The following is a 23,717-nucleotide window of genomic DNA, read 5'->3' on the forward strand; positions in this document are numbered from 1 at the left end:
TCTGAGGACATGCATTCTTTGTGTTTCACTTTATATATATTGAGAAATCAAAGCTACAATACAGTATGGATCCATATATAATAGTTTCATTCATATACCAACACAGACACAGAAAATAACTATAGGGGATCAGAGGCAAAATATCAATTCTAAAAAGGAAATTACAAAACGTACATTTTAAACATAGCAATTTTTTCCCCCCCAGATGACAATCAAATGATATTTAAGCTTTGAATGTTTTATTATAGTTTGTGATAGCAGTTTTTCATTTTTAAGAAGAACCAACACAGCAAATAAATGTCGAGGGGGTCACATAGATACTCCAGGTTTGGCTTTTCCCGCACCCCTCTGACGACAGACGAGATGTTCACCATAATATCTACTAATAGAACGAACAGTCAAAGAAAGCAAGGCTGTACACAGTCACTCACACACACCTACAGGAAAACGCTGCTCTGCACCGACGCTCCACAGCGGACTGCATGAAAAACAAATTCCCGAAGAGAAAAAAAATATATATGCAGGCTTGTATGTATAGACATACGCAGGTTGTTTGTGTGTAAGGACACATGTATGCATTTAAGCATGCATGTACTGTCTAAATCTGTGTATGTATACATTTAGAGTATGCAATGTGTGTTTTAATGTAAGAATGTGTCTATGAGCAAAATGAAGTTACTGGAATGATTCCGCCGCAACCTGGTTGTGTTTCTCATTTTCTTCTGCTTTCCCAATCTTTCCGTTAAGGCAAACAGCTGAGATCTCTTATCCAAGCAGAGGTGATCAAATTCTGGTATTTGTGGTTTTTGAACACAGGTAAACACAAAATGTTGCCATTAAAATAGATGCAGAATATTGAGCCAAAGTTTCTATACACAGTCATAGCAGATCTAGGGCACAGATAGAGGGGAGGGGCAAGGCAGGTGGCAGGACAAAAAGTAAATTAAGTAAAATATGATCTTAAAATGGTGTCAAAGCAGGGTTTTTTTTTTTTTTTTTGCAATACTGTTGCAGTTTCAAGCTCTATTCGTACAGTATAGATGTTCCCAGCAAATTCAAAGAATTCTAGCTTGGTCAACATACACTAAAGCAAGAAAGGATAACTGTAACTATATATACACACAGAATGTGACTGATAAATAGAGATTTAAAAAGAGTCCTGCTTTTTTTCCCTTTTCTTCTTTTAACTTCACTTTAGACATGGCCGCTACTTCCGACACAGCTGTTTCTTTTATTTCAAACTTCGAGTTCACCCCACTTCCCCAAAGCTTTCTTTCTCCCACATGAAACCGATTAAAATACTATCGATGACCAACATTGTAGTGTTAAATACAATTAAGCTTTTAAGTCAAAAGGGCACAAAAAAATCCTTACTTGGGAGTGAAAAAAAAGAGACATTATCCACAACTGTCTGACAGATGTACAGATAGATATGATGAGTCCCAATCCTAAAGCACCCTGCCTGTTTTAACACAACAGTAACAACCTATCAATCTACAACCAAGACAGGCTCCAATGCTCTTATACAGGGGCATGTTTTGCACCAGGACCAGGGTACTTTAATGTGTTTTGCTTGGTATTTTTGACTGACAGACACCTAGTACACGATTAGACTCTCCATTGGCAAGGCTGTGGGGAGGGGTTAAGAAAATGTTAGTGAGCCCGACCAGTCCAGTAGAAACACAAGGGGCGGGGCAAGGTGGGGTGGTATGGGACAGAGGGGCGAGGGGTGTTCAGCAGCATCCCCCTCCGGCCTGTTGACCCCCCTGGCTACCGGAGAGAGTGGAGTTGGTGGTAGCGTGCTGGGGCCCGATCTTAATACCGTTAGCCTGCCGAGACAAAACCACAACACAATGCAACCGGTTAGTGGATTCAGGCAGTCAGGAAAATGGATCGTGATGGTCAGGTGTGATTTTATGATTCAAGTTTGAGTGTTTGTGTTTTTATGGGGTGGATGAATTGGACATCATAACAAGCAATATCAATGGTGACAAATTCTCTTTGGCTCACAGTCACAGTCCTTTGTGTGGGAGAGGTGTACACACACACGGGCACACTCAGCAGCAGCCAGCGGCACTTTCATCCATCGCACTGCTTTCATCTCCCCAGCCCTTCAGTGGCTGAAGAGAGCGCAGAGCGGCGGAAAGGCAGCACTCCACTGTGAGCCTAGGCTGCTGTGGTTTTCAGCAGTAGTAGTAGCTCTTAAGGAAACTCTGCATAGCTCTAAATCAGATTTATAGTGTTAAGGGAGGAGGAGGTGGTGGGGGTTTCTCACTACGTTTGCCAGTGAGCGTCAGGGATTCTAGCCAGGGCTTCCCCCTTCGTCAGTCAGCTGATGCGGTTTGGACCGTGTGCCTGGCCTCGTTTTTTCTCTCTTCCCCTCTCTTTTTTTACTCTTTCCTACTACTCTAATAAAAAGCATACCCAATGGCTGCTCAGGGGCTCGCCTCCTTCAGGCTGGCTGTAACCTTGTGGGATGTGAGGAATTTATGCGCTGGCCAGTAGCCAGGGCTAGCGGAGTGAGGCAAGGAGGGAGAGAGGGAGGGAGAAACGGAAGAACACACAGTGGAAGTTTTGCTTGGCAGACTGGAACCTGCTCTGCTTCATCTCTCTCTGAAGGAGGGAGAGAAGGAATGTGGACTGCTGCAAATAAGCCTCTGCCTCGAAAATTTGAAGTGCCGAGAAGGACGCATCGTCTCGCAGAACTATGTGGCTACGTAATAGGTTTAGCTAGCTAACACAATGGCTTTCTGGCCTTCAAAATGACCTTTGTTAGATAGGACAATATCCAACGGCTGTTCTGTAAAGGTGTTCTCCTTATTTACGGCCTCTTCACTCGGTTTACGACGTGGACTTAGGGCACTGCAAAAGGAGCAAGGGTGTTTGACCACTTGCCCATACCTCAGTTGATGACTTATAATGGAAAAGATAAGCTGTCAAGAAGATGGTATTTGTCAAAGTAGCAGTGTACAAAATGGACACTAAACGCATTTCTCTATCATGTCAAATTACCTCATTGTTGATGTCGAAGACACCCTCCTGAATCTTCTCGTATATCTCCTTCGCTGTGTTGATGAATGCCTAAAAAGGAGACATAGCCAAATTTGTACAGGATCAGAGCTTACATTCACACAACAAACTAGACGTGACACTTAGATTAAAGAAACCAAGCCTCGCCCCAATCAAACCATATAAACTCTGCAAAAAAAATAAACTTTTTCAGGACACAGTCTTTGAAAGATTAATAAAAATCCAAATAACTTCACAGATCTTCATTGTAAAGGGTTTAAACACCGTTTCCCATGCTTGTTCAATGACTCAAACAATTAATGAACATGCACCTGTGGAACGGTCATTAAGACACTAACAGCTTACAGACCGTAGGCAATTAAGGTCAGAGTTATGGAAACTTAGGATACTAAACAGGCCTTTCTACTGACTCTGAAAAACACCAAAAGAAAGATGCCCAGGGTCCCTTGCTCATCTGCGTGAACGTGCCTTAGGCATGCTGCAAGGAGGCATAAGGACTACATGTGTGGCCAGGGCAATAAATTGCAATGTCCGTACTGTGAGACGCCAAAAGACAGCGCTACAGGGAAACAGGACGGACAGCTTGTAGGCCTGTTTCAAGGCAAATCCTCATACAGACATCACCGGCAACAACGTCGCCTACGGCCAGAAACCCACCGTTGCTGGACCAGACAGGACTGGCAAAAAGTGCTCTTCACTGACGAGGTGCGGTTTTGTCTCACCAGGGGTGATGGTCGAATTCACATTTATCGTCGAAGGAATGAGAGTTACACCGAGGCCTGTACTCTGGAGTGGGATCGAGTTGGAGGTGGAGGGTCCGTCATGGTCTGGGGCGGTGTGTCACAGCATCATCGGACTGAGCTTGTTGTCATTGCAGGCAATCTCAACACTGTGCGTTACAGGGAAGACATCCTCCTCCCTCATGTGGTACCCTTCCTGCAGGTTCACCCTGACAGGACCCTCCAGCATGACAATGCCACCAGCCATACTGCTCGTTCTGTGCGTGATTTCCCTGAAGACAGGAATGTCAGTGTTCTACCATGGCCAGAGAAGAGCCTGGATCTCAACCCCATTGAGCACGTCTGGGACCTGTTGGATCGGAGGGTGAGGGCTAGGGCCATTCCCCCCAGAAATGTCTGGGAACTTGCAGGTGCCTTGGTGGAAGAGCGGGGTGACATCTCTGGCAAATCTGGTAAAGTCCATGAGGAGGAGATTCACTGCAGCACTTAATGCAGCTGGTGGCCACACCAGATTGACTGTTACCTTTGTTCAGGGACACATTACTCAATTTCTGTTAGTCACAGGTCTGTGGAACTTGTTCAGTTTATGTCTCAGTTGTTGAATCTTATGTTCATATAAAACGCAGTTGACAGTGAGAGGACTTTTCTTTTTTTGCTGAGATATATGGGCCTCGTTGACTGAATAAGCTCTAAAGAGTGGGATATACAGGAGTTTAGGATGAGAGGCATTAGCACATGAGGCTCTGGCTTGTTGCCACAGAAAATCAATCTACAGCACTCCACTGTAAGAACAACGCGAGCAGACGTATAAACAGAGAAATCATCAACTGTAATGACGGATTGGGCCTGTACGATCGGTTTCTTTCAGTTCATTCAAAGACCATTGCATTGGGAGTTCTAGCCTGAATTTACACCCTAGTTTAGGCCGTATAATCATAACCTTACGTACACCTCAAAAACGAGCCTAGGGCAGGGCCCCCCTCTACAGTAAATTCTGACTGAAATTCATATTTGAGTGAGTGAGGCCTGCTGCGGAATCTGAAAACAAATGTCCACCTTGGCTCAGGAGGCCCGGCCTGGTCCTGTCTCTCTACCTTCCCTGCCTCTTCATGCATTAACATATTAAACAGCAACAGATGTTTCCCTCCGCCTGAGGCAGAGCGCCCCCACCTGGCCATAGAGACCCAGGGCATAACCCAGGGACCCAGCATTAGCCTCAGCACAGGCAGAGAGCACATCGCTCTTCACAGTGCTTACCGTAGGGTCAATGGAATATAAAATAACGTCCACCCACCCACCATGCCTTCTAAAAGATGAGGCATGATTGGCTTTCAGCTGTCGTGGCGGACAGGGGAGCGGTGGAGGGGGAGGGGAGGTTATGAATATGGATGAGCTATAAGTGGGCGATGTACACGTCACGTCGCGGAGAGGGAGATGGAGGAGGAGAGGTATCGGGAGGATTCAGGGGACACTAATGAGACAAATTAATCATACCAGGGGTTTCTGCAGCAGGGAAGGGGGAAAGGCGGCAGAGGGGGAGGGGGGGGGTTCTATAAACCAGTCTCTCCATTCCTTAACTCCTCAGAAAGAGAGTCTGGCTACCCAGCACACTGGAGAACAGACGTGCATGTGTGCGTTGGTGTGTGTGTATTTGTCTGAGCAAGAAAGGGGGGGTATATTAATGGGCAAACGTGTGAGTGTGAGAAAATGTTGACAACACACACACAATAAATAGCACAGTGTGAGCAGGAGGTACCTCTTCTACGTTGGATGCAGTCTTGGCGGAGGTCTCCATGAAGATGAGGCCGTGCTCTCTGGCGAAGGCCTCTCCCTCCTCCTTCTTCACCTCTCTCCTGGACTCCAGGTCACTATGGGGACAACAAAAACACTTGATATATACAGTACCATAGACCTGCGTTACACTAGTACGGTCTTGTGTTTTGCACCAAATGATCTGCTAATTCATTCTGTCACTTTTGCCAGTTAAGAGATATGTCATCTAACTAGAGGAGACAAGAGCACACACAGGGAGCAGGGGCTGTGAAACTGGGTGGGCGCATTTCAATTGTCAAAAACGACTACTTCTCCCTTTTTCCTTTCCTTCATCAGCAATTGTATCAAAAAATTGACCCGGTGAAAGCAAATTACAGTCAAGCATCCACCATTTTGATTTGACATCGTCAATAGATCTGAAAGTGTAGGTTAAGAAGAGGAAATTAGGAAAGGGTGACATTTCAGACTTTTGAGGCACACCCAGTTTAGCCATGACAACCATGACAGGGTTGTTCGGTAACCATGAGTGACAGGGAGATGACTCTGACCTCTTGTTCCCAATGAGCATGATGACCATGTTGGAGTTGGAATGTTGGCGAGCATCCTCTAACCAGGTTGTTAAGTGGTTGAAGGTGTCCCTTCTGTAATAAAAGGAACATTGGAGCAACACTGAGCATAAGAACACAATACATGGTCCTTTCCTAGTAAACTAATACATACAAATGTAATTCATTAGGTGAATGTAGGTCCCTTTTGGAACAACAAAAGTGGATCTACATGAGCAAAATAAAAAGACATTGGCGGGAGAAAATGCATTCAATTAAACACCCAATGTATTATACAAACATCAATCTCAGTCGCTCTAACTACGGTTAAACTGAATTAGCTGGATAAGATATTACTTTTCCTTTCCTCCTAAACAAATGTATTTAAAATACATAAATGTCCTTTTTTTTTTTTTTTTAATCGGTCAAGAGCAACAGTCATGACCTGAATCCTAAGGGAGGACCTTGGGTGAGGAAAGTTGACTTAGTTACCACAGTGGTCCTAGTGTTTATATAGAATGATAAGGCCTGGGGAGAAAATGGCCGCAAGACTGACCTTGTGATGTCGTACACTAGCAGGGCGCCGGCTGCCCCTCTGTAGTAGGACCGAGTGATTGAGCGGAAGGATTCTTGGCCGGCCTGAGAAAAACATATATATATATATTTTTTAAACATGCACACAAAGAGATATAGTACACACAGAGACGCTCAGTTAAAGTAAAGACAGAGCTCAGCACTGAAGCATAGTAACCTATAGTTAAAAGGGTACAAAGAAGAGCCAGCAGTAGCACCAAACAGTGGAAGCAGTAGTAGCAGGGTTAGGCTCTTTTACGTTTGCGTCGTCTAGCGACGATTGTTTGATAGCCATTGTCGATGGTGATAACATCGTGATGTCACAAACGATGGTTTAGCATATTTGAATTTGACTGCATCTCCGGAGTCCGCCAGCGCACAACAGCGCAGCGAACACACAGCAGGGCAAAACAGCAGTAGTAAGTATAAATATGAATATAGTATCAACTCTTAAAAGGAGTCTTACTCCAAGTGCTCAAGGCTGTGTTAGGACAGACAAAATGCTACGGTGTCTGGTACCCTATATTACTAGGGTCAGGGGCTCTTCTGAGCCAAGGTTCTGAAAAACTCCTAGCTCTAGCAATGTTTTACTCCTCCAGCCCAGGCTTCCTAGTCCCTACCCCACTCCTCCAGCCCAGGCTTCCTAGTCCCTACCCCACTCCTCCAGTCCAGGCTTCCTAGTCCCTACCCCACTCCTCCAGTCCAGGCTTCCTAGTCCCTACCCCAATCCTCCATTCCAGGCTTCCTAGTCCCTACCCCACTCCTCCAGTCCAGGCTTCCTAGTCCCTACCCCACTCCTCCATTCCAGGCTTCCTAGTCCCTACCCCACTCCTCCAGTCCAGGCTTCCTAGTCCCTACCCCACTCCTCCAGTCCAGGCTTCCTAGTCCCTACCCCACTCCTCCAGTCCAGGCTTCCCAGGGTCTTTCCCTAATCCATACACATTCCTAACACAATAGAAATTCTCAACTGGAGCGCCATTATTCCAAAACCAAGCTTCCTGGTTTTCCCTCTGCAGCTAGGCAGAGCACAGGCAAGCCCCTGTCACAGTGTACAAAAGGCTCCTGTCTTTCTCTACGTCCCATCCCTGACTGACTGACTGACTGACTCCTCACAAACAAGGGGCCCACTGTGTTCCACACAGCCCATAACATAACATGCTACAACTTTGGCCAATCACAACTCCCCGTTCTCTCACCACAGTCAGTGGTTGGTTTGTACAGCAGGCAGGCAGGCAGACAAGACCTGTCTGTAGATTCCATTGTCAGTGTTTGATAAGGTGGCTTCCCTCTTCCCTGGATAGCTGCTGAAGACTGAATCTGGATCTTCTCTACCTCTTCTGTTCTGTTTTCTTCTGGCCTGGCAGCAGGTGAGTGCGAGCCAGGCAGCCAATGCCCCAGCACATTTGAATTCAATAAGGCCCAGTCAGTCCCTCCGTTCGTCCGTGGCAACAGTCCCCCGAGGCAGCTGCTAACATTGGAGCTAATGGAGGCCATTGTGAATAAATGATGAATGACACTTTTATGCCTGCCATCTGCCAGAGCTCAAAGGTTACAGGAAGGCCAGAAATGCAGATTTTGTCTATTACATCACCACCAGGGCAGGCAGTGCCTCCCGGCTCCTCCTCCTGTGCACACACACAGGGACACCCACACACTGATAAGGCTACACGGCCAGTACACACACCCTGTGTTTGATTGTGACTCTGTCTTGGCAGGGTGGACATGTGGTGGTCTGGGATGTAGGCTAAACCACAAATAATTCTAATGGAAGGGATAGTCATAGTGGTGTGTTGAAAATACCCATAAGCCTTTTATGTTCGAACCCGGGTCTCCAGATATTACATTTACGTCACTTAGCAGACGCTCTTATCCTGTGCGACTTACAAGAGCAATTAGGGTTACATGCCTTGCTCAAGGGCACATCGGCAGATTTTTCACCTGGTCGGCTCGGGGATTCAAACCAGCGACCTTTTGGTTAGTGACTGGTCCAACGCTCTTGAATTTCTGCTGAATTACAGCCTTACCCTTTTCATCAACCAAAAAGTTACCATGTGGCCTAGAAAGTACACAGCAGCAGCAGGCACTACATCGGTGGCCCAGAAGGCCTCTCTAGGGCCTAGGACTCTACTACCACCACCCCCACCATCCATCAGCATTACTGCTGTGTGATTCTATTCTTATTAGTAGGGCTGTGTCTCCCCCTTACAGGCCAACATACATACTACACCAGATCATCTCCTGCAGCGTTCATATTTTCTCAGCACTGCACAGGGACTCACCAGAAGGGCACAATGAGAAACCTGAATTATCACTTCACACGTCAACCTTCACATCTAAAACACCATTCAAAAACTCTAAATACTAAATGTCACAAGGACATAGCTGAGAGTCTATTTGAAAAGAGGGTGAAACGTGTCAACAGCCAACTGACATAACGCTGTTGTGTAGGCGCAATCATTCTTTCCTTTGCAACATGTCCATGCTGACACATGCATATCAGAGGGGACGGGGACTGGGGGGGGGGGGGAAGAGCTAGTCCTGCTGTACAAGAGTCCATTAGGGAGATACCCCATATTGGATCTAATATTTAAGACTATTTTAATGCTGTATGTGTTGAAGAGTTCAGAGAAAAAAAAACAGACTTGTCTTGTTAGACTTGGTGGGTTATATTGGGTGAATTACACACTGAGTGGGTGCCACTCATCATACGACATGGATGTGATCGTCACTAGGTGGAAAACCTTCACTTTGATAAGATACATTAGCACAAAAACAGTATTCATACATTAATGATTACAGTTTACTCCATAAGTTCAATTCAGATAAAGTTCAAATTCCATTTAACTGAAACAGGACAGTATAATACTGGCTACATTTAGGGAGTCAAATAAATAATAATAAAACACTGACACTGAGTTTAAAAAAAAAGGAAAATAGCGTTGCGTCATCTAGGCTGGACGCGGTGCGAGAATTAAGGCTAACTGACAGGCTCACCGCTGAACTCGTCATCGGACATAAAACAATAGAGTTAAGGCTGATATCGATTGAGACATTACATATTTTACTATACGCTTTTCATTAATGCGAAATTCCTGTTATTTTTCGAAAATCTCACACAAAAACAAGAGTATGTCTGAAATGTCAACGGAACACTGAGCGTAGCGCAAGCCTTTTACAATTAATTCCACTCATGCCATGTTATTTTTGCGACCCGCGGAAACAACTTTGCAGACGACCTCCACATGTAAAAAATCCTCAAAAGTTGCTGCGAGAAAGCGGCACCGCTCTGTCAACAGACCTTGTACTTATTATCGGACGCATTAGGTTACAAAATCCGACTTTTTGGATATAATGTTAGTGAATCATATTTGTCTTGGTAAATGTGTTTATAACATACGTGAAATGACCAAAGCGTTTGTTAAGCCACTCTGGGCAGACATCAATACATTCTTCTTAATCGTTCCTGACAACTGGATGCTATCACAAACAGTCCCAAGGCGTCACATAACGTTAATTTCAGTTGCACAACGTTTTGAAATATAGTGCTACACTGTGCCCTAATGAATACCACTAATGAGTCAACTGTATTCAGGTAAAATCACATCTGTTAATGTGGTACGGGGCAGGCATCTTACCGTGTCCCAGATCTGCAGCTTGATCTGTTTACCGTCTATAGTGATCATCCGCGCCCCAAACTCCACACCTGGGAAAGACAACCACCAGGTTACACAGTCAGTCTACAACTCTGTTGATCCTGGAGTTTTTCCACAGCCAAGTGATCGGAGCAGAACATTTTTTTTTATGAACGGGCCCCTAGTTCTACGCTATTATTTCATGGTCAGAAAAAAGTCCTGGTCTTAACCATAAGCTAGATATCAGCTTCCACCACAAATACACCCTGGCTAAAAGCCTATGGTATATCGAGGTTACAGCAGAGATTGTCTGATCTACTACACTAGCAGACACTGGTCAAACTAGTACACATTAAATCATATTAAAATGCTAATACATCTCGCTCTCTCCTAACATCTCTCCAACACATCTCCCTCATCTTTACAGGTTAGACCAGAGGCGAGGGATGAAAATCCTTAAGAAATGAATGAATACGCTGAGGGGATCTGAGCGGAATGCTGAGATGATTTGATTGAGGTCCCTCCAGTGCATCTAGGCAGTGCAGAAGCAGGATACATTTTAAATCGCAGTCGGTCATTAAACGTTATAATGAATAATGACATGTGATATAAAGGAGTCTTACCGATAGTGAGGTCATGCACCGGCTGAAACCGCTTGTCTGTGAACTGTAATAATAGGCATGATTTCCCAACACCTGCAAAACAAACATGCACGGTTAAACAGAGGCACACATACATGAACAAAAAGGGGCTCTGTCTGCATAGGGGAAATTCTACAGTAAGGAAATTACGCAGACTCATGTTTTTCCATCTAGAAGTGTCCAAGTTTAACAAAAACCATACAACTCTAAGCACAATTATTTGTTTTTTGCACTTAACCCCTATTTCTCCTTAATATCCAACTGGTAGTTACCATCTTGTCCCATCGCTGCAACTCCCCTACCGACTCGGGAGAGGCGAAGGTCGAGAGCCTTGCGTCCTCAGAAACACGACCCAGCCATGCCCCACTGCTTCCTGACACACTGCTTGCTCAATCCGGGAGCCAGCCGCACCAATGTGTCGGAGGAAACACCATACAACTGGATACCGGATGCGCGTGCATGCACCCGGCCCGCTACAAGGAGTCGCTAGAGCGCGATGGGACAAGGACATCCTGGCCAGTGAAAGGCCAGTGAAAGAGGTGTTGGCTTTGGGGATGACCAGTGAAATATACCTGCTAGAGCACGTGCTACTGTTGGGTGTTGCTATGGTGACCGGTGAGATGAGATGAGACAAGGCGGAGTTTTACCTAGCAAAGACTTCGATGACCTGAAGCCAGTGGGTTTGGTGACAAATATGTAGCGAGGACCAGCCAACGAGAGCATACAGGTCGCAGTGGTGGGTAGTATATGGGGCTTTAGTGACAAAACGGATGGCACTGTGATTGACTGCATCCAATTTGCTGAGTAGAGAGTTGGGAGGCTAATTTGTAAATGACACCGCCGAAGTCAAGGATTGGTAGGATAGTCAGTTTTACGAGGGTATGTTTGGCAGCATGAGTGAAGGAGGCTTTGTTGCGAAATAGAAAGTTGATTCTAGATTTAATGTTGGATTGGAGATGCTTAATGTGAGTCTGGAAGGAGAGTTTATAGTCTAGCTAGACACCTAGGTATTTATAGTTATCCACATATTCTGAACTGTCCAGAGTAGTGACGCTAGTCGGGCGGGGGCGAGCAGCGATCGGTTGAAGAGCACGCATTTCTTTTTACTAGCATTTAAGAGCAGTAGGAGGCCACAGGAGTGTTGTATGGCGTTCATGCTCTTTTGGAGGTTTGTTAGCACAGTGTCCAAAGGGCCAGATGTATACGGAATGGTGCCGTCTGCGTAGGCAGGGTAGGATGGATATAGGTCTAACAGTTTGGTCTAGACCCCTTTACAGAGGGGGATGACCGCGGCCGCTTTCCAATCAATTGCAATACATATCGTATCGGCACCTAAGTATCGTGATTTTGTATTGTGAAGTCCCTGAATCTCTTTAATTTGACGTTAGACATCAGAGTAATAGAAAGAGAGTAAATGCCCTACAGCCCTCTGACTACACCCACACAACAGTAGAGAAGCTCAGTCAGTCTGGCTGGAGCCTCGCTCTAGTTAGCATATCAAGAGGCTTCTGGCACGTGGCTGGTCAAACAAGTAGAATTCTGTCATGCGTTTCTGGAGTTGATAGTGGATGCTTTAAACCACTGATTCAGGGTCAGATATTATTTCATGCCCTCAATGGTTCAGTTTGGGAGTGGGATAGTGTTATCTGATCTTAGATCTGGGGTTAAGAAGAGCGATCTATTCCAAGATTTCTTCAGAAGGATCTATATCAGAGGCCATGTCAACATGATGAGGACGCTCTTGATATGGATAAAATGGCCGGCCCTAATGTCAACCCACAAAATGTCAAATGCCACGACTCATGAGGTTGTTAGGTGTGACGAAACCAAGATATTCCTAAGTAGCAATGACCATAATGAATTCAAAAATGTGGCTAAATCAACTTTTCACAAATTAGACTCAAGGCCTAAATATAACGTGTGACGTGCTCCTGTGAGAGAAAATAATCAAACGTGACCGTGAAACACACCGCCACACAGTGGAGGGGGGACCTGTGAAAACCTGTGTGCTGCACCACATGGTTACAACGCAAACAGGTAGGGCCGGGACGATACCAGTATCGTGATACTCGTTAGTATTGTGGATTTAACTTCTTTAGGAAAACATACCTAATGTTGGAAACAAACGTCATTATGTTGTCATCCAGATTCACATTCATTTATTTTCCAAGCTATAGCACACAATATTTTACATACAGCAGGTTCGAGACCAAAGAGTTGTCTGGTACGTATTTTCATTTTTTGCAGTGGAAAACATATTACGATGATACTGGACACCAGAGAAGGCTTTCATTAGTGTTTCTATGGGTTACCACTGCCATTGCTAAGCAGGGGAGCCAGGGTGATGGAAGACACCATGAGAATGATGTACAGAAACAACAAAGCAAAGTCACCACAACATTACCATGCACCTGCTAGCCAATCAGGCTCCAGCTCTGAATAGATGTGTGCATGTGGTTCTTTAATGGTCAGGTCATCATTAAAAACAAACAGTGGTACTGCAAGTTCAATTAGACCGGCCTGCCAAATCAAAGATTAGCCTAAGCAAGCTGTAGGCTAATTACTATGTTGGAAATAATGAGATGAGCGTATCATACTTTGAGGTGTGATTCTATCTAGTGTTCTGTGGTGCATATGGTTCTTTGAAAACAGCTGTTGCTTTTTCATGATAGGCCTATATTTTATTTAACCTTTAACTAGTCATTGTAAACTAATTATTATTTACAATGACGGCCTACCCTGGCCAAACCCTAACGACGCTGGACCAATTGTGCACCGCCCTATGGGACTCCCAATCACGGCTGGTTGTGATACAGCCTGGAAACAAACCAGGGTGTATAGTGACCCCTCTAGCACTGAGATGCAGTGCCTTATACCGCTGCGCCACTTGGGAGCCCCCTATATGCTAAGAAGCATTTAATTGTACCATGTGTATTCTGTGCATATGACAAATAAAATGTCACTCATTGAAATACAGCAATTGATTTGGCACTGATGTGAAAATAAACTGTTTCCATTTCATCCAGGTGAAAATACTAGGTTATGCAGGCTGAGAAAAACATTCATCTTTTTGGACAGAAGGGGATTCTCCACCGTCACCTCATCTAGCCTAGTAAACAACAACAGGATATATCTAACAGCTCCAACAGCTGGGATAGCCATCCCTAAACTGCAGTCATGTAGAATGGTAATGAGCAATACGATAGCTTGGGATGGCCCACAGTGAAGCTAGCGGATGACAGGTCTGTGGTGTTGCAACTGGACTGTTTACTGCTAGGCTTAGTATCAGAGGCAGAGAGGACAGCAAGAGCGATATCTGCTCCCAGCATGCTCTGTCTTTCAGAGAGGGAAAACTCCCATTTATAGATGCTTAGTGATTGAGCGGTGTAATTTGGAGTTTCTGACTGAGAAAAAAGTTGTCTAAGGTCTAGGCGTAAAATGACTTTTGCACAGAAAGCGACATGGGCCTAGGCTACTTAAAGTGGACAGAACATAAAGCTGGGACCTACCAAAAAAATGGCACCATCCATACCCATCACTTATCGCAGACATCTTAGACATTTTCATACTAGAGAAATGTGAAGTTTGAAATGAAATAAGTTCGCTAATATGGATGATTGTTAATGGGACAATTGACAGCTACAACCACCAAACCAATAGTAATAGTTTAAAGGATGTGGTGCACATTGTTATAAAAGTATTGTTCTATTTATCGTTATCGTATTAATCCAGGCAATTTACACATGACCAAAAGTATGTGGACACCTGCTCGTCAAACATCTCATTCCAAAATCATGGGCATTAATATGGAGTTGGTCCACCCTTTGCTGGTATAACAGCCTCCACTCTTCTGGAAAGGCTTTCCACTAGATGTTGGAACATTGCTGCGCGCGACTTGCTTCCATTCAGCCACAAGCATTAGTGAGGTCAGGCACTGATGTTGGGTGATTAGGCCTGGCTTGCAGTCGACGTTCCAATTCATCTCAATTGGGTTTATAGTCAGGGGTCTGTGCAGGCAAGTTCTTCCACACCGACTGTATGGACCTCGCTTTGTTCACAGGGGCATTGTTGGAAGCACAGAATAATCTAGAATGTCATTGTAGGCTGTGGCGTTAAGATTTCCCTTTACTGGAACTAAGCGGCCAAGCCCGAACCATGAAAAACAGCCCCAGACCATTATTTCTCCTCCACCAAACTTTACAGCTGCACTATGCAATCAGGCAGGTAGCATTTTCCTGGCATCCAGCAAACCCAGATTAATCTGTTGTACTGCCAGATGGTGAAGCATGATTCATCACTCCAGAACACACATTTCCACTGCTCCAGAGAGCAATGGCGCCGAGCTTTACACCACTCCAGCTGATGGCATTACGCATGGCAATCTTAAGCTTGAGTGCGACTGCTCGGCCATGGAAATCCATTTCACGAAGCTCCCGACGAACCGTTACTGTCCTGCCATTGCTTCCAGGGGTAGTTTGGAATCCTGTAGTGAGTGTTGCAACCCGAGGACATACAATTTCTACGTGCTTTAGTACTCGGCGGGCCAATTCTGTGAGCTTGTGAGGCCTACCACTTTGCGGCTGAACTGTTGTTGCTCCTAGATATTTCCACTTCACAATAACACTTACAGTTGACCGGGCAGCTCTAGCAGGGTAGACATTTGACAACAGGATTTATTGGAAAGGTGGCATCCTATGACATTACCACGTTGAAAGTCACTGTGCTCTTCAGTAAGGCCATTCTACTGCCAATGTTTGTCTACGGAAATTGCATGGCTGTGTGCTATATTTTATACACCTGTCAGCATAAGGTGTGACTGAAATAGAAGAATCCACGAATTTGAAGGTGTGTCCACATACTTTTGTATATATAGCATATCGCAATATGGATTTTTGTCCATATCGCCCAGCTCTTACAGAACATTCTTATATAGTCTTCCCCAATAGTAACACACGTGCCTAAATTATAACTATACCACCCAACTAATCTCACGTTACATGACAGGCATTACTGATTCTGATCAACTTCTTCATTACACAAATGGGGAATGTGAATTCTTAGTCCATGACAGCAATAGTATTTTGAAGTTGGGCTTGGAGTTTTTTTTCTGTGAACTAAAAACTCATGGCCCTAGTTTCTGGTCAGGAAATTCTAGTAATGAGTAATTACACTAATAAACGTAAGGAGTTGGCCTAACTCTCCTAGATTTAGTCGAGTCTGGAAAATAATAAACGGAAAGATTTGTACTACCCCTAAATGCTAACTGCTGAGTTGTGTGTTGGTAATGGCATCTCATGTTTTGAAACAACCATCATATACTGTCAGCAAATACTTAAAGTCAAATTCTGCCCTTTCATCTTAGAGAAATGCAGGGGCTCAAGCTGGTAAATCTGTTATTGGCTTCCCTGGGTGCAGGATACACTTCCCTGATACTTTTAAACAGAGTAAAACAGTAGGTTGTTACTTTTAAAGACCTCATACACCCTTGAATGTACAGGCCTTAGTGATCAATCAGTAAAGAGATGGAAGTCATAGCATCACTCCCTGTGGACTTGAGACACCAAAATGGTTACAGGTACACTTAACGTCAGGTGGACCAGCTACATGTGTTTATTTCTCAGCATCATCATAGACTGACATTCTCTCTATCCAGAGGTTACCTTTAACTCTCAGTATATCTTCTGCCCTGGGCAAAATGCTGAGCTATTAGGCTATTTCAGCAAGGATCAGGGTTGAGCTGTTAAGCAACATATTCAAAATAACACTGATCTAACCAAATAAGACGAAGACGCACATAGCGAAAGTTAGTAGCACTGTTATTGATAAACAAGTACCTACGTTGCCTGCTAAATCAACCTACGGGAAGATTATATATGCTTGCTTTGGCAGCTTCCACGATATTCCTTCGGTTACCGTTCTAGCAACAACGAATGACAACAAACTGTGTAACATTATTGACACAATACCCGTGTAGGAGTACATTATGTCAGTTAAACACGACCATGAAAGCCTAGACCGCTACTGTAAAACCCTAGCCATGGAGGCGGCCGTAGGAAACCGTACCAAAACTCTGTAAAACGCCATTTCGAGGGAGAGAGGACTTGTGGCCTTGTTTTGTGGTTCAGAGATATACGTTACAAGCTCGCAAAAAAAAAAACAGAAAGCCCAAACCATTGATGTGATTGAGTCCAAAGGGGCTGACATGGTCAGTGCAAGCACCCATGTCGTTTAAGTGCTGTCAAATTAGATAACGTTAACTGTTGTTGATGTCGCTGTAAAGAGCTAACGTTAGATACAGCTAGCTAACCAACGACATTAGCCTAGGCTAGTTAGCATTGCTAGCTTAGCACCCCTCTCACAATGCACAGCGGAAAGACAATAGGCCGTCAGCTTGTTGGTGTTTTCAACAGTTGCTAAATTAGCACACTAGCTGACCACAAATTGTGCGATGTGGTGGAAAATAATGTTTTCTATTTCACGTTAAAGACAAGTTAATGACATACTATTAACGCTGTTAGCAAGCGAGAAATAGATATGTCATCCCACCCCTTGCGTCTCCGCTTTTACCACGTCACTGGACTCTCCACCACTGCGGAAATAAAAGATAGCGGTTAACGTTAGCTGTCGTTAGCAATCTTTGCTACCAGTGAATACTTACCCGTGTCTCCGATAATGATGTATTTGAAGAGGTACGCATATGCCATGGCCACTGGGTCCTGTGTCAACCTGCCTCGGCCGTTTGCTGTGTCTTCGCTACTTGAAACTATGAAAATTGTCTATGTAACCGTCTCGGTAATCGTTATTGCTTTGCCTTGCTAGCCTTCTTTCTCTCTTCAAAGGGAAGGAACAATAAACACTTCCAAGCTTCTGCTGACGACGTCATATGTTCCGCCCTCGCCACGCACGCAAGAAAATAAAAAAAAAAGATTATTTTGCCCCCGGAAGTCCGTCATCTTGCCCTCACCACCTAGTTCTTCTTTTTCTTCTTCTTCTTTGGTATAATGGCGTTACCATAACCATTTGCCACTAACAGTTTTTTATTAAATATTATGTCACTTAGAAGACTCTTATTTTTATCACATTTTAAAATGTGTATCTTCAAAGTGGTAGGCATGTTGTGTAAATCAAATGATACAAACCCCCCAAAAATCTATTTTAATTCCAGGTTGTAAGGCAATAAAATAGGAAAAATGCCAAGTGGGGTGAATACTTTCGCAAGCCACTGTATTACCTCAATTACCTAGATTAACGCACATTGACTCTGTACCGGTGCCCCCTGTATAAAGCCTTGTAACTTCATTGTATTGTTGCTCTTTAGTTATTTGCTATTTCTTTTTTTAATGTTTAATTATTATTTATTTATTGTTTACTTCAGTTTATTTAGTAAATACTTTCTGAACACTTATTTTGATGATGATGAAGTCCAGGTGTGCGTAATGCTGGGGAGCAGGTGTGCATAATGATGGGGAGCTGGTGTGCGTAATGAAGATTACCAGAGCGGGTGGTTTAGTAGACTGGTGACGTGCCATGGAAACGCATGGGGAAAGGGCCGTGGGGGAAAGATCCAGTCTCCTCATTGCCTCCCAGCAAAATTTGTATAATTTAGTATAATGTATAGTATAGTATAATGCTTGTATGGATGTCAACCCCAATACGTTTACAGTGCATTCGGAAAGTATTCAGACCCCTTGACTTTTTCCACATTTTGTTACTTTACAGCCTTATTCTACAATGGATTAAAAAATAATTTTCCCTCATCAATCTACACACAATACCCCATAATGACAAAGGGGAAAAGTTTTTTTTTGAAATGTGGGCAAATTTATAAAAAAAATATATAAAAAAACAGAAATACCTTATTTACATAAGTATTCAGACCCTTTGCTGTGTGACTCGAAATTGAGCTCAGGTGCATCCTGTTTCCATTGATCATCCTTGAGATGTTTCTACAACTTGAATGGAGTCCACCGGTGGTAAATTCAATTGATTGGACATGATTTGGAAAGGCACACACCTGTCTATATAAGGTCCCACAGTTGACAGTATATTCAGAGCAAAAACCAAGACATGACGTCGAAGGAATTGTCCATAGACCTCCGAGGCAGGATTGTGTCGAGGCACAGATCTGGAGAAGGGTACCAAAACATTTCTGCAGCATTGAAGGTCCCCAAGAACACAGTGGCCTCCAACATTCTTAAATGGAAGAAGTTTGGAACCACCAAGAAGATTCCTAGAGCTGGCCGCCTTGCCAAACTGAGCAATAGGGAAAGAAGGGCCTTGGTCAGGGAGGTGACCAAGAACCCGTTGTTCACTCTGACAGAGCTCCAAAGTTTTTCTGTGGAGATGGGAAAACCTTCCAGAAGGACAACTATCTCTGGAGCACTTCACCTATCAGGCCTTTATCATAAAGTGGCCAGACAGAAGCCACTCCTCAGTAAAAGGCACATGACAGGTTCAGCTTTCAAAAGGATAATGACCCTAAGCCAATACAATGCAGGAGTATTCTTCGCAGGATTGGCTTCGGGACAAGTAGCCCAGCCAGAGCCCGGACTTGAACCCGATCAAACATCTATTGATGCGTCGGTCTCCATCCAACTTGACAGAGCTTGAGAGGATCTGCAGAGAAGAATAGGAGAAACTCCCCAAATACAGGTATGTCAAGTTGTAGTGTCATACCCAAGAAGACTCAAGGCTGTAATTGCTGCCAAAGGTGCTTCAACAAAGTACTGACTAAAGGGTCTGAGTACTTATGTAAATATGATATTTAAGTTTAGTTTTAATACATTTGCAAAATAATTTATGAACCAGTGTTTGCTTTGTCATTATGTGGTATTGTGTGTTGATTGATGATAATTTTAAAAAACAATACATTTTAGAATAAGGCTGTAATGTAACAAAAAGTGGAAAAAGTCAAGGGGTTTGAATACTTTCCTGAATGTACTGTATGTCATCATTACCAATCAACTGAATTACAGTAAAAAATCACTTTGGCTACCACTACCGATTTCTGTGTGCTAGCTATGCTTGCCAGCTTATAATAAAATCGTTTTTCATGTGTACTTTTAACAGACCTTAGATTTATTTCAAAGTGCATTCACCCTATCGCTTAGACCTATCCAGTTGTTTCAAATCTACAGAAGTGCCTAGGGAGAAGGGGTTAGGGGTTGCTTCTCAACAGAGCCTATATAGTATGATAACATATTGTAACGTTTTGGTGTTCGGCTGTTTGACATTGCACCTTGCATCATAAATAACTTCTCATGATTATTTGTAAGTCAGTCAGTCACCCATAAGTCACCCATAAGTCAATCAGTCACCCAGTTACCCATAATACATCATGGATTTGATGCTCTGGAACACAGCCTTTTTCTTGAGGCAAGCCAAAGTTCGGTAGCCAAAGTCCACGTCACTTCATTGGTGATTGGTCAACAGTAGGGATTCTACAACGAAGTGTTTGTCATTCAACGATAGACGACTAATTTTCACTGAAATACTGCTCCAAACATCTTAGTGAGATGCAAAATTGTGCAACTAAGACCTCGGCAAAAACATTAAAATTAATAACAGATTTCTTCAGTTATCTTAGATTAATTCTCACTATTCTGAGGAAGTGTACTGGCTACGGCATCTCAAGAGGAACAAACAGTAATATTGTCAATTTTTTCTTGTTTTTCAATCAAAGGTATTTGTATATTTTAAGGGAGTATGCAAGCACAGGCGTTCACTTTGCCTAGCCGAGTTCTGGTAGGAGCAAACCAAACCTATGTATGTGTACAGCTTTAATGGGCAGGGCGGATTGGCCATCTGGCAATTCAGGCAAATGCCAGATTGGCTGTACCATTTTATTTGTTGGGTGGGGTGTTGAAAATTTTTAAAATTTGGGGTTTTTAAACATAAAAAAAGAAAACAATGAAAAATATGACATAGCCTGCATCCCATGAGCCTGTTAATATAGTGGCCCAGTTTTCTGATTGGCTCAGCTAAGGTCATGCAAACTCACATTCATCCTCTGTTATCAGTTAGACAGCCAAGATCATGGATTGTAAAAAAAAGTGCCTATAAACTTAGAAAGAGCACATTCTACGTTGTCACCTCACTCAACTTCCCATGATTCGGTCAAACAGTAAAGTGCATTATCCTCATAATTCCTGTAAATAAAGTGTCTTCCCTGCCGTTGCGCATGTGCCCTCGCTGAGGCCTGTTACTGTGATGAATGAATTTTATGAATTAATTTTAATAAAGCCCTATGAAATACTTTCCAAGATGATAACTCATGATTTGGGTCTGACCAAATCACAGGCTGCTGCCACCACGGGAAACTGTTAGCCTGCAGCCCTGTTAAAAGTAATTAACACTTAGGCTAAGTGTTGATTCAGGGGAACACATATGACAGGCATTCATTTGCAATATAGCATAAGTAGTTATCTTGGTGTTTATAACGCAGACAGACAGAACAAGAAGAAGCACAGAGTGACCCCAGAGAAGATAGACAGCACAAGAGGTCGGCAAACAAAATGACTAGAGCAGAAGCACCATTATAGTGGTGAGTTGTATCTCCAGTGGTGTTTTTACGTATTGTATTTGTTTTAAACAGCTGGTTAAAAGGAGGACCATGTTTTGCCAGTCACTAGTATAGAACTGGTTGAGAAACGCTGTACCGACAATGTTATATGTCAGCATTATTGCATGTGTGTAAGTATGGTGTGTAGGGTCAGGGTGTGTGTTTGGGAATGGGGTGTGTGTGTGTGTATGACTGGGGGTGAGTTGGTGGCGGGTGCAGTGATGTGGAATGGTGTGGATAAAATGCTAGGGCCGAATTATTGTCCCAGTCCACCCCTGTTAATGGGACAGTGGTTAGGGCATTTGTAATCGGTGCTGGTGGCCTACGTTCAAGACCCACTATGGGAGTGTGATGAAGAGGCTTTGCGCCGACATCGCACTGTGACTAGTTCCCTGTTTTGTTCAAGTTTATAGCCAAAGTATTTCCGTATAACAAACACCTGTGCTTACACTTCTGGGTAGCCTCCACTGCGAATAGTTTCTGCGCTCAAAACAACTGGGAACTCGGAAAAATACGAGCTCCGACTTGGATAATCGATTTGAACTGTCATCCAACTCGGAATTTCAACTCAGGAACTCTGACCTCTTTCTAGAGCTCCGACCTGAAGATCACTGACGTCATGATTTGACCTTGTATTTTTCAGAGTTCTCAGTTCTCAGTTGTACGTGTAAACGTCATCACGTTTACACGTCTTACTCTGATATTTAAGAAGTCTGTTGCAGACCTTGAGGAGGAAGGGGCTGTTTTGAGCTAGAGTTGTACATACTGAGTGACCTTTGAAATAATCATATTTTTTTGGTGGAGATTTTCACTGTAAATAGTTGTTCTTGGAGATGGACTCCTTCGCTTGGTGCAAAAAAATGTAAATATAAAACTAATGTGATGGAAAATGTTATGTTGTAGCTTTTCTTCTTACCAATTTCTGTGTTCTGTGTTTGTGCTTTTCTGATAATCATTTTCTGTGTTCATGCAAGTGACTGATTGAACGAACCCTCACTATCAGTATCTGCAATTTGGCCAGACCCTTGTTTTGAGAATGAAAGATACAGTGCCTTGCGAAAGTATTCGGCCCCCTTGAACTTTGCGACCTTTTTCCACATTTCAGGCTTCAAACATAAAGATATAAAACTGTATTTTTTTGTGAAGAATCAACAACAAGTGGTGCACAATCATGAAGTGGAACGACATTTATTGGATATTTCAAACTTCTTTAACAAATCAAAAACTGAAAAATTGGCCGTGCAAAATTATTCAGCCCCTTTACTTTCAGTGCAGCAAACTCTCTCCAGAAGTTCAGTGAGGATCTCTGAATGATCCAATGTTGACCTAAATGACTAATGATGATAAATACAATCCACCTGTGTGTAATCAAGTCTCCGTATAAATGCACCTGCACTGTGATAGTCTCAGAGGTCCGTTAAAAGCGCAGAGAGCATCATGAAGAACAAGGAACACACCAGGCAGGTCCGAGATACTGTTGTGAAGAAGTTTAAAGCCGGATTTGGATACAAAAAGATTTCCCAAGCTTTAAACATCCCAAGGAGCACTGTGCAAGCGATAATATTGAAATGGAAGGAGTATCAGACCACTGCAAATCTACCAAGACCTGGCCGTCCCTCTAAACTTTCAGCTCATACAAGGAGAAGACTGATCAGAGATGCAGCCAAGAGGCCCATGATCACTCTGGATGAACTGCAGAGATCTACAGCTGAGGTGGGAGACTCTGTCCATAGGACAACAATCAGTCGTATATTGCACAAATCTGGCCTTTATGGAAGAGTGGCAAGAAGAAAGCCATTTCTTAAAGATATCCATAAAAAGTGTTGTTTAAAGTTTGCCACAAGCCACCTGGGAGACACACCAAACATGTGGAAGAAGGTGCTCTGGTCAGATGAAACCAAAATGGAACTTTTTGGCAACAATGCAAAACGTTATGTTTGGCGTAAAAGCAACACAGCTCACACCATCCCCACTGTCAAACATGGTGGTGGCAGCATCATGGTTTGGGCCTGCTTTTCTTCAGCAGGGACAGGGAAGATGGTTAAAATAGATGGGAAGATGGATGGAGCCAAATACAGGACCATTCTGGAAGAAAACCTGATGGAGTCTGCAAAAGACCTGAGACTGGGACGGAGATTTGTCTTCCAACAAGACAATGATCCAAAACATAAAGCAAAATCTACAATGGAATGGTTCAAAAATAAACATATCCAGGTGTTAGA

At 43.6% G+C, this 23,717-nt stretch overlaps 1 protein-coding gene across 1 annotated transcript; it reads right to left on the reverse strand.

The window, feature by feature from the left end:
• Positions 1-201: 201 nt before the first annotated feature.
• On the reverse strand, positions 202-17,874 carry LOC139387603 (ras-related protein Rab-2A-like). Its single transcript, XM_071133970.1, has 8 exons — positions 17,593-17,874; positions 10,917-10,988; positions 10,297-10,364; positions 6,645-6,727; positions 6,092-6,184; positions 5,527-5,638; positions 3,013-3,081; positions 202-1,829 (listed from the first exon to the last, which is right to left on the reverse strand). The coding sequence occupies exons 1-8, from the start codon at positions 17,636-17,638 to the stop codon at positions 1,734-1,736; spliced, it is 639 nt and encodes a 212-aa protein (XP_070990071.1). The 5' UTR covers positions 17,639-17,874; the 3' UTR covers positions 202-1,733.
• Positions 17,875-23,717: the final 5,843 nt, after the last annotated feature.

Source organism: Oncorhynchus clarkii, chromosome 28 (genome assembly GCF_045791955.1).
Source record: "Oncorhynchus clarkii lewisi isolate Uvic-CL-2024 chromosome 28, UVic_Ocla_1.0, whole genome shotgun sequence".
Classification (NCBI taxonomy): Eukaryota; Metazoa; Chordata; class Actinopteri; order Salmoniformes; family Salmonidae; genus Oncorhynchus; species Oncorhynchus clarkii.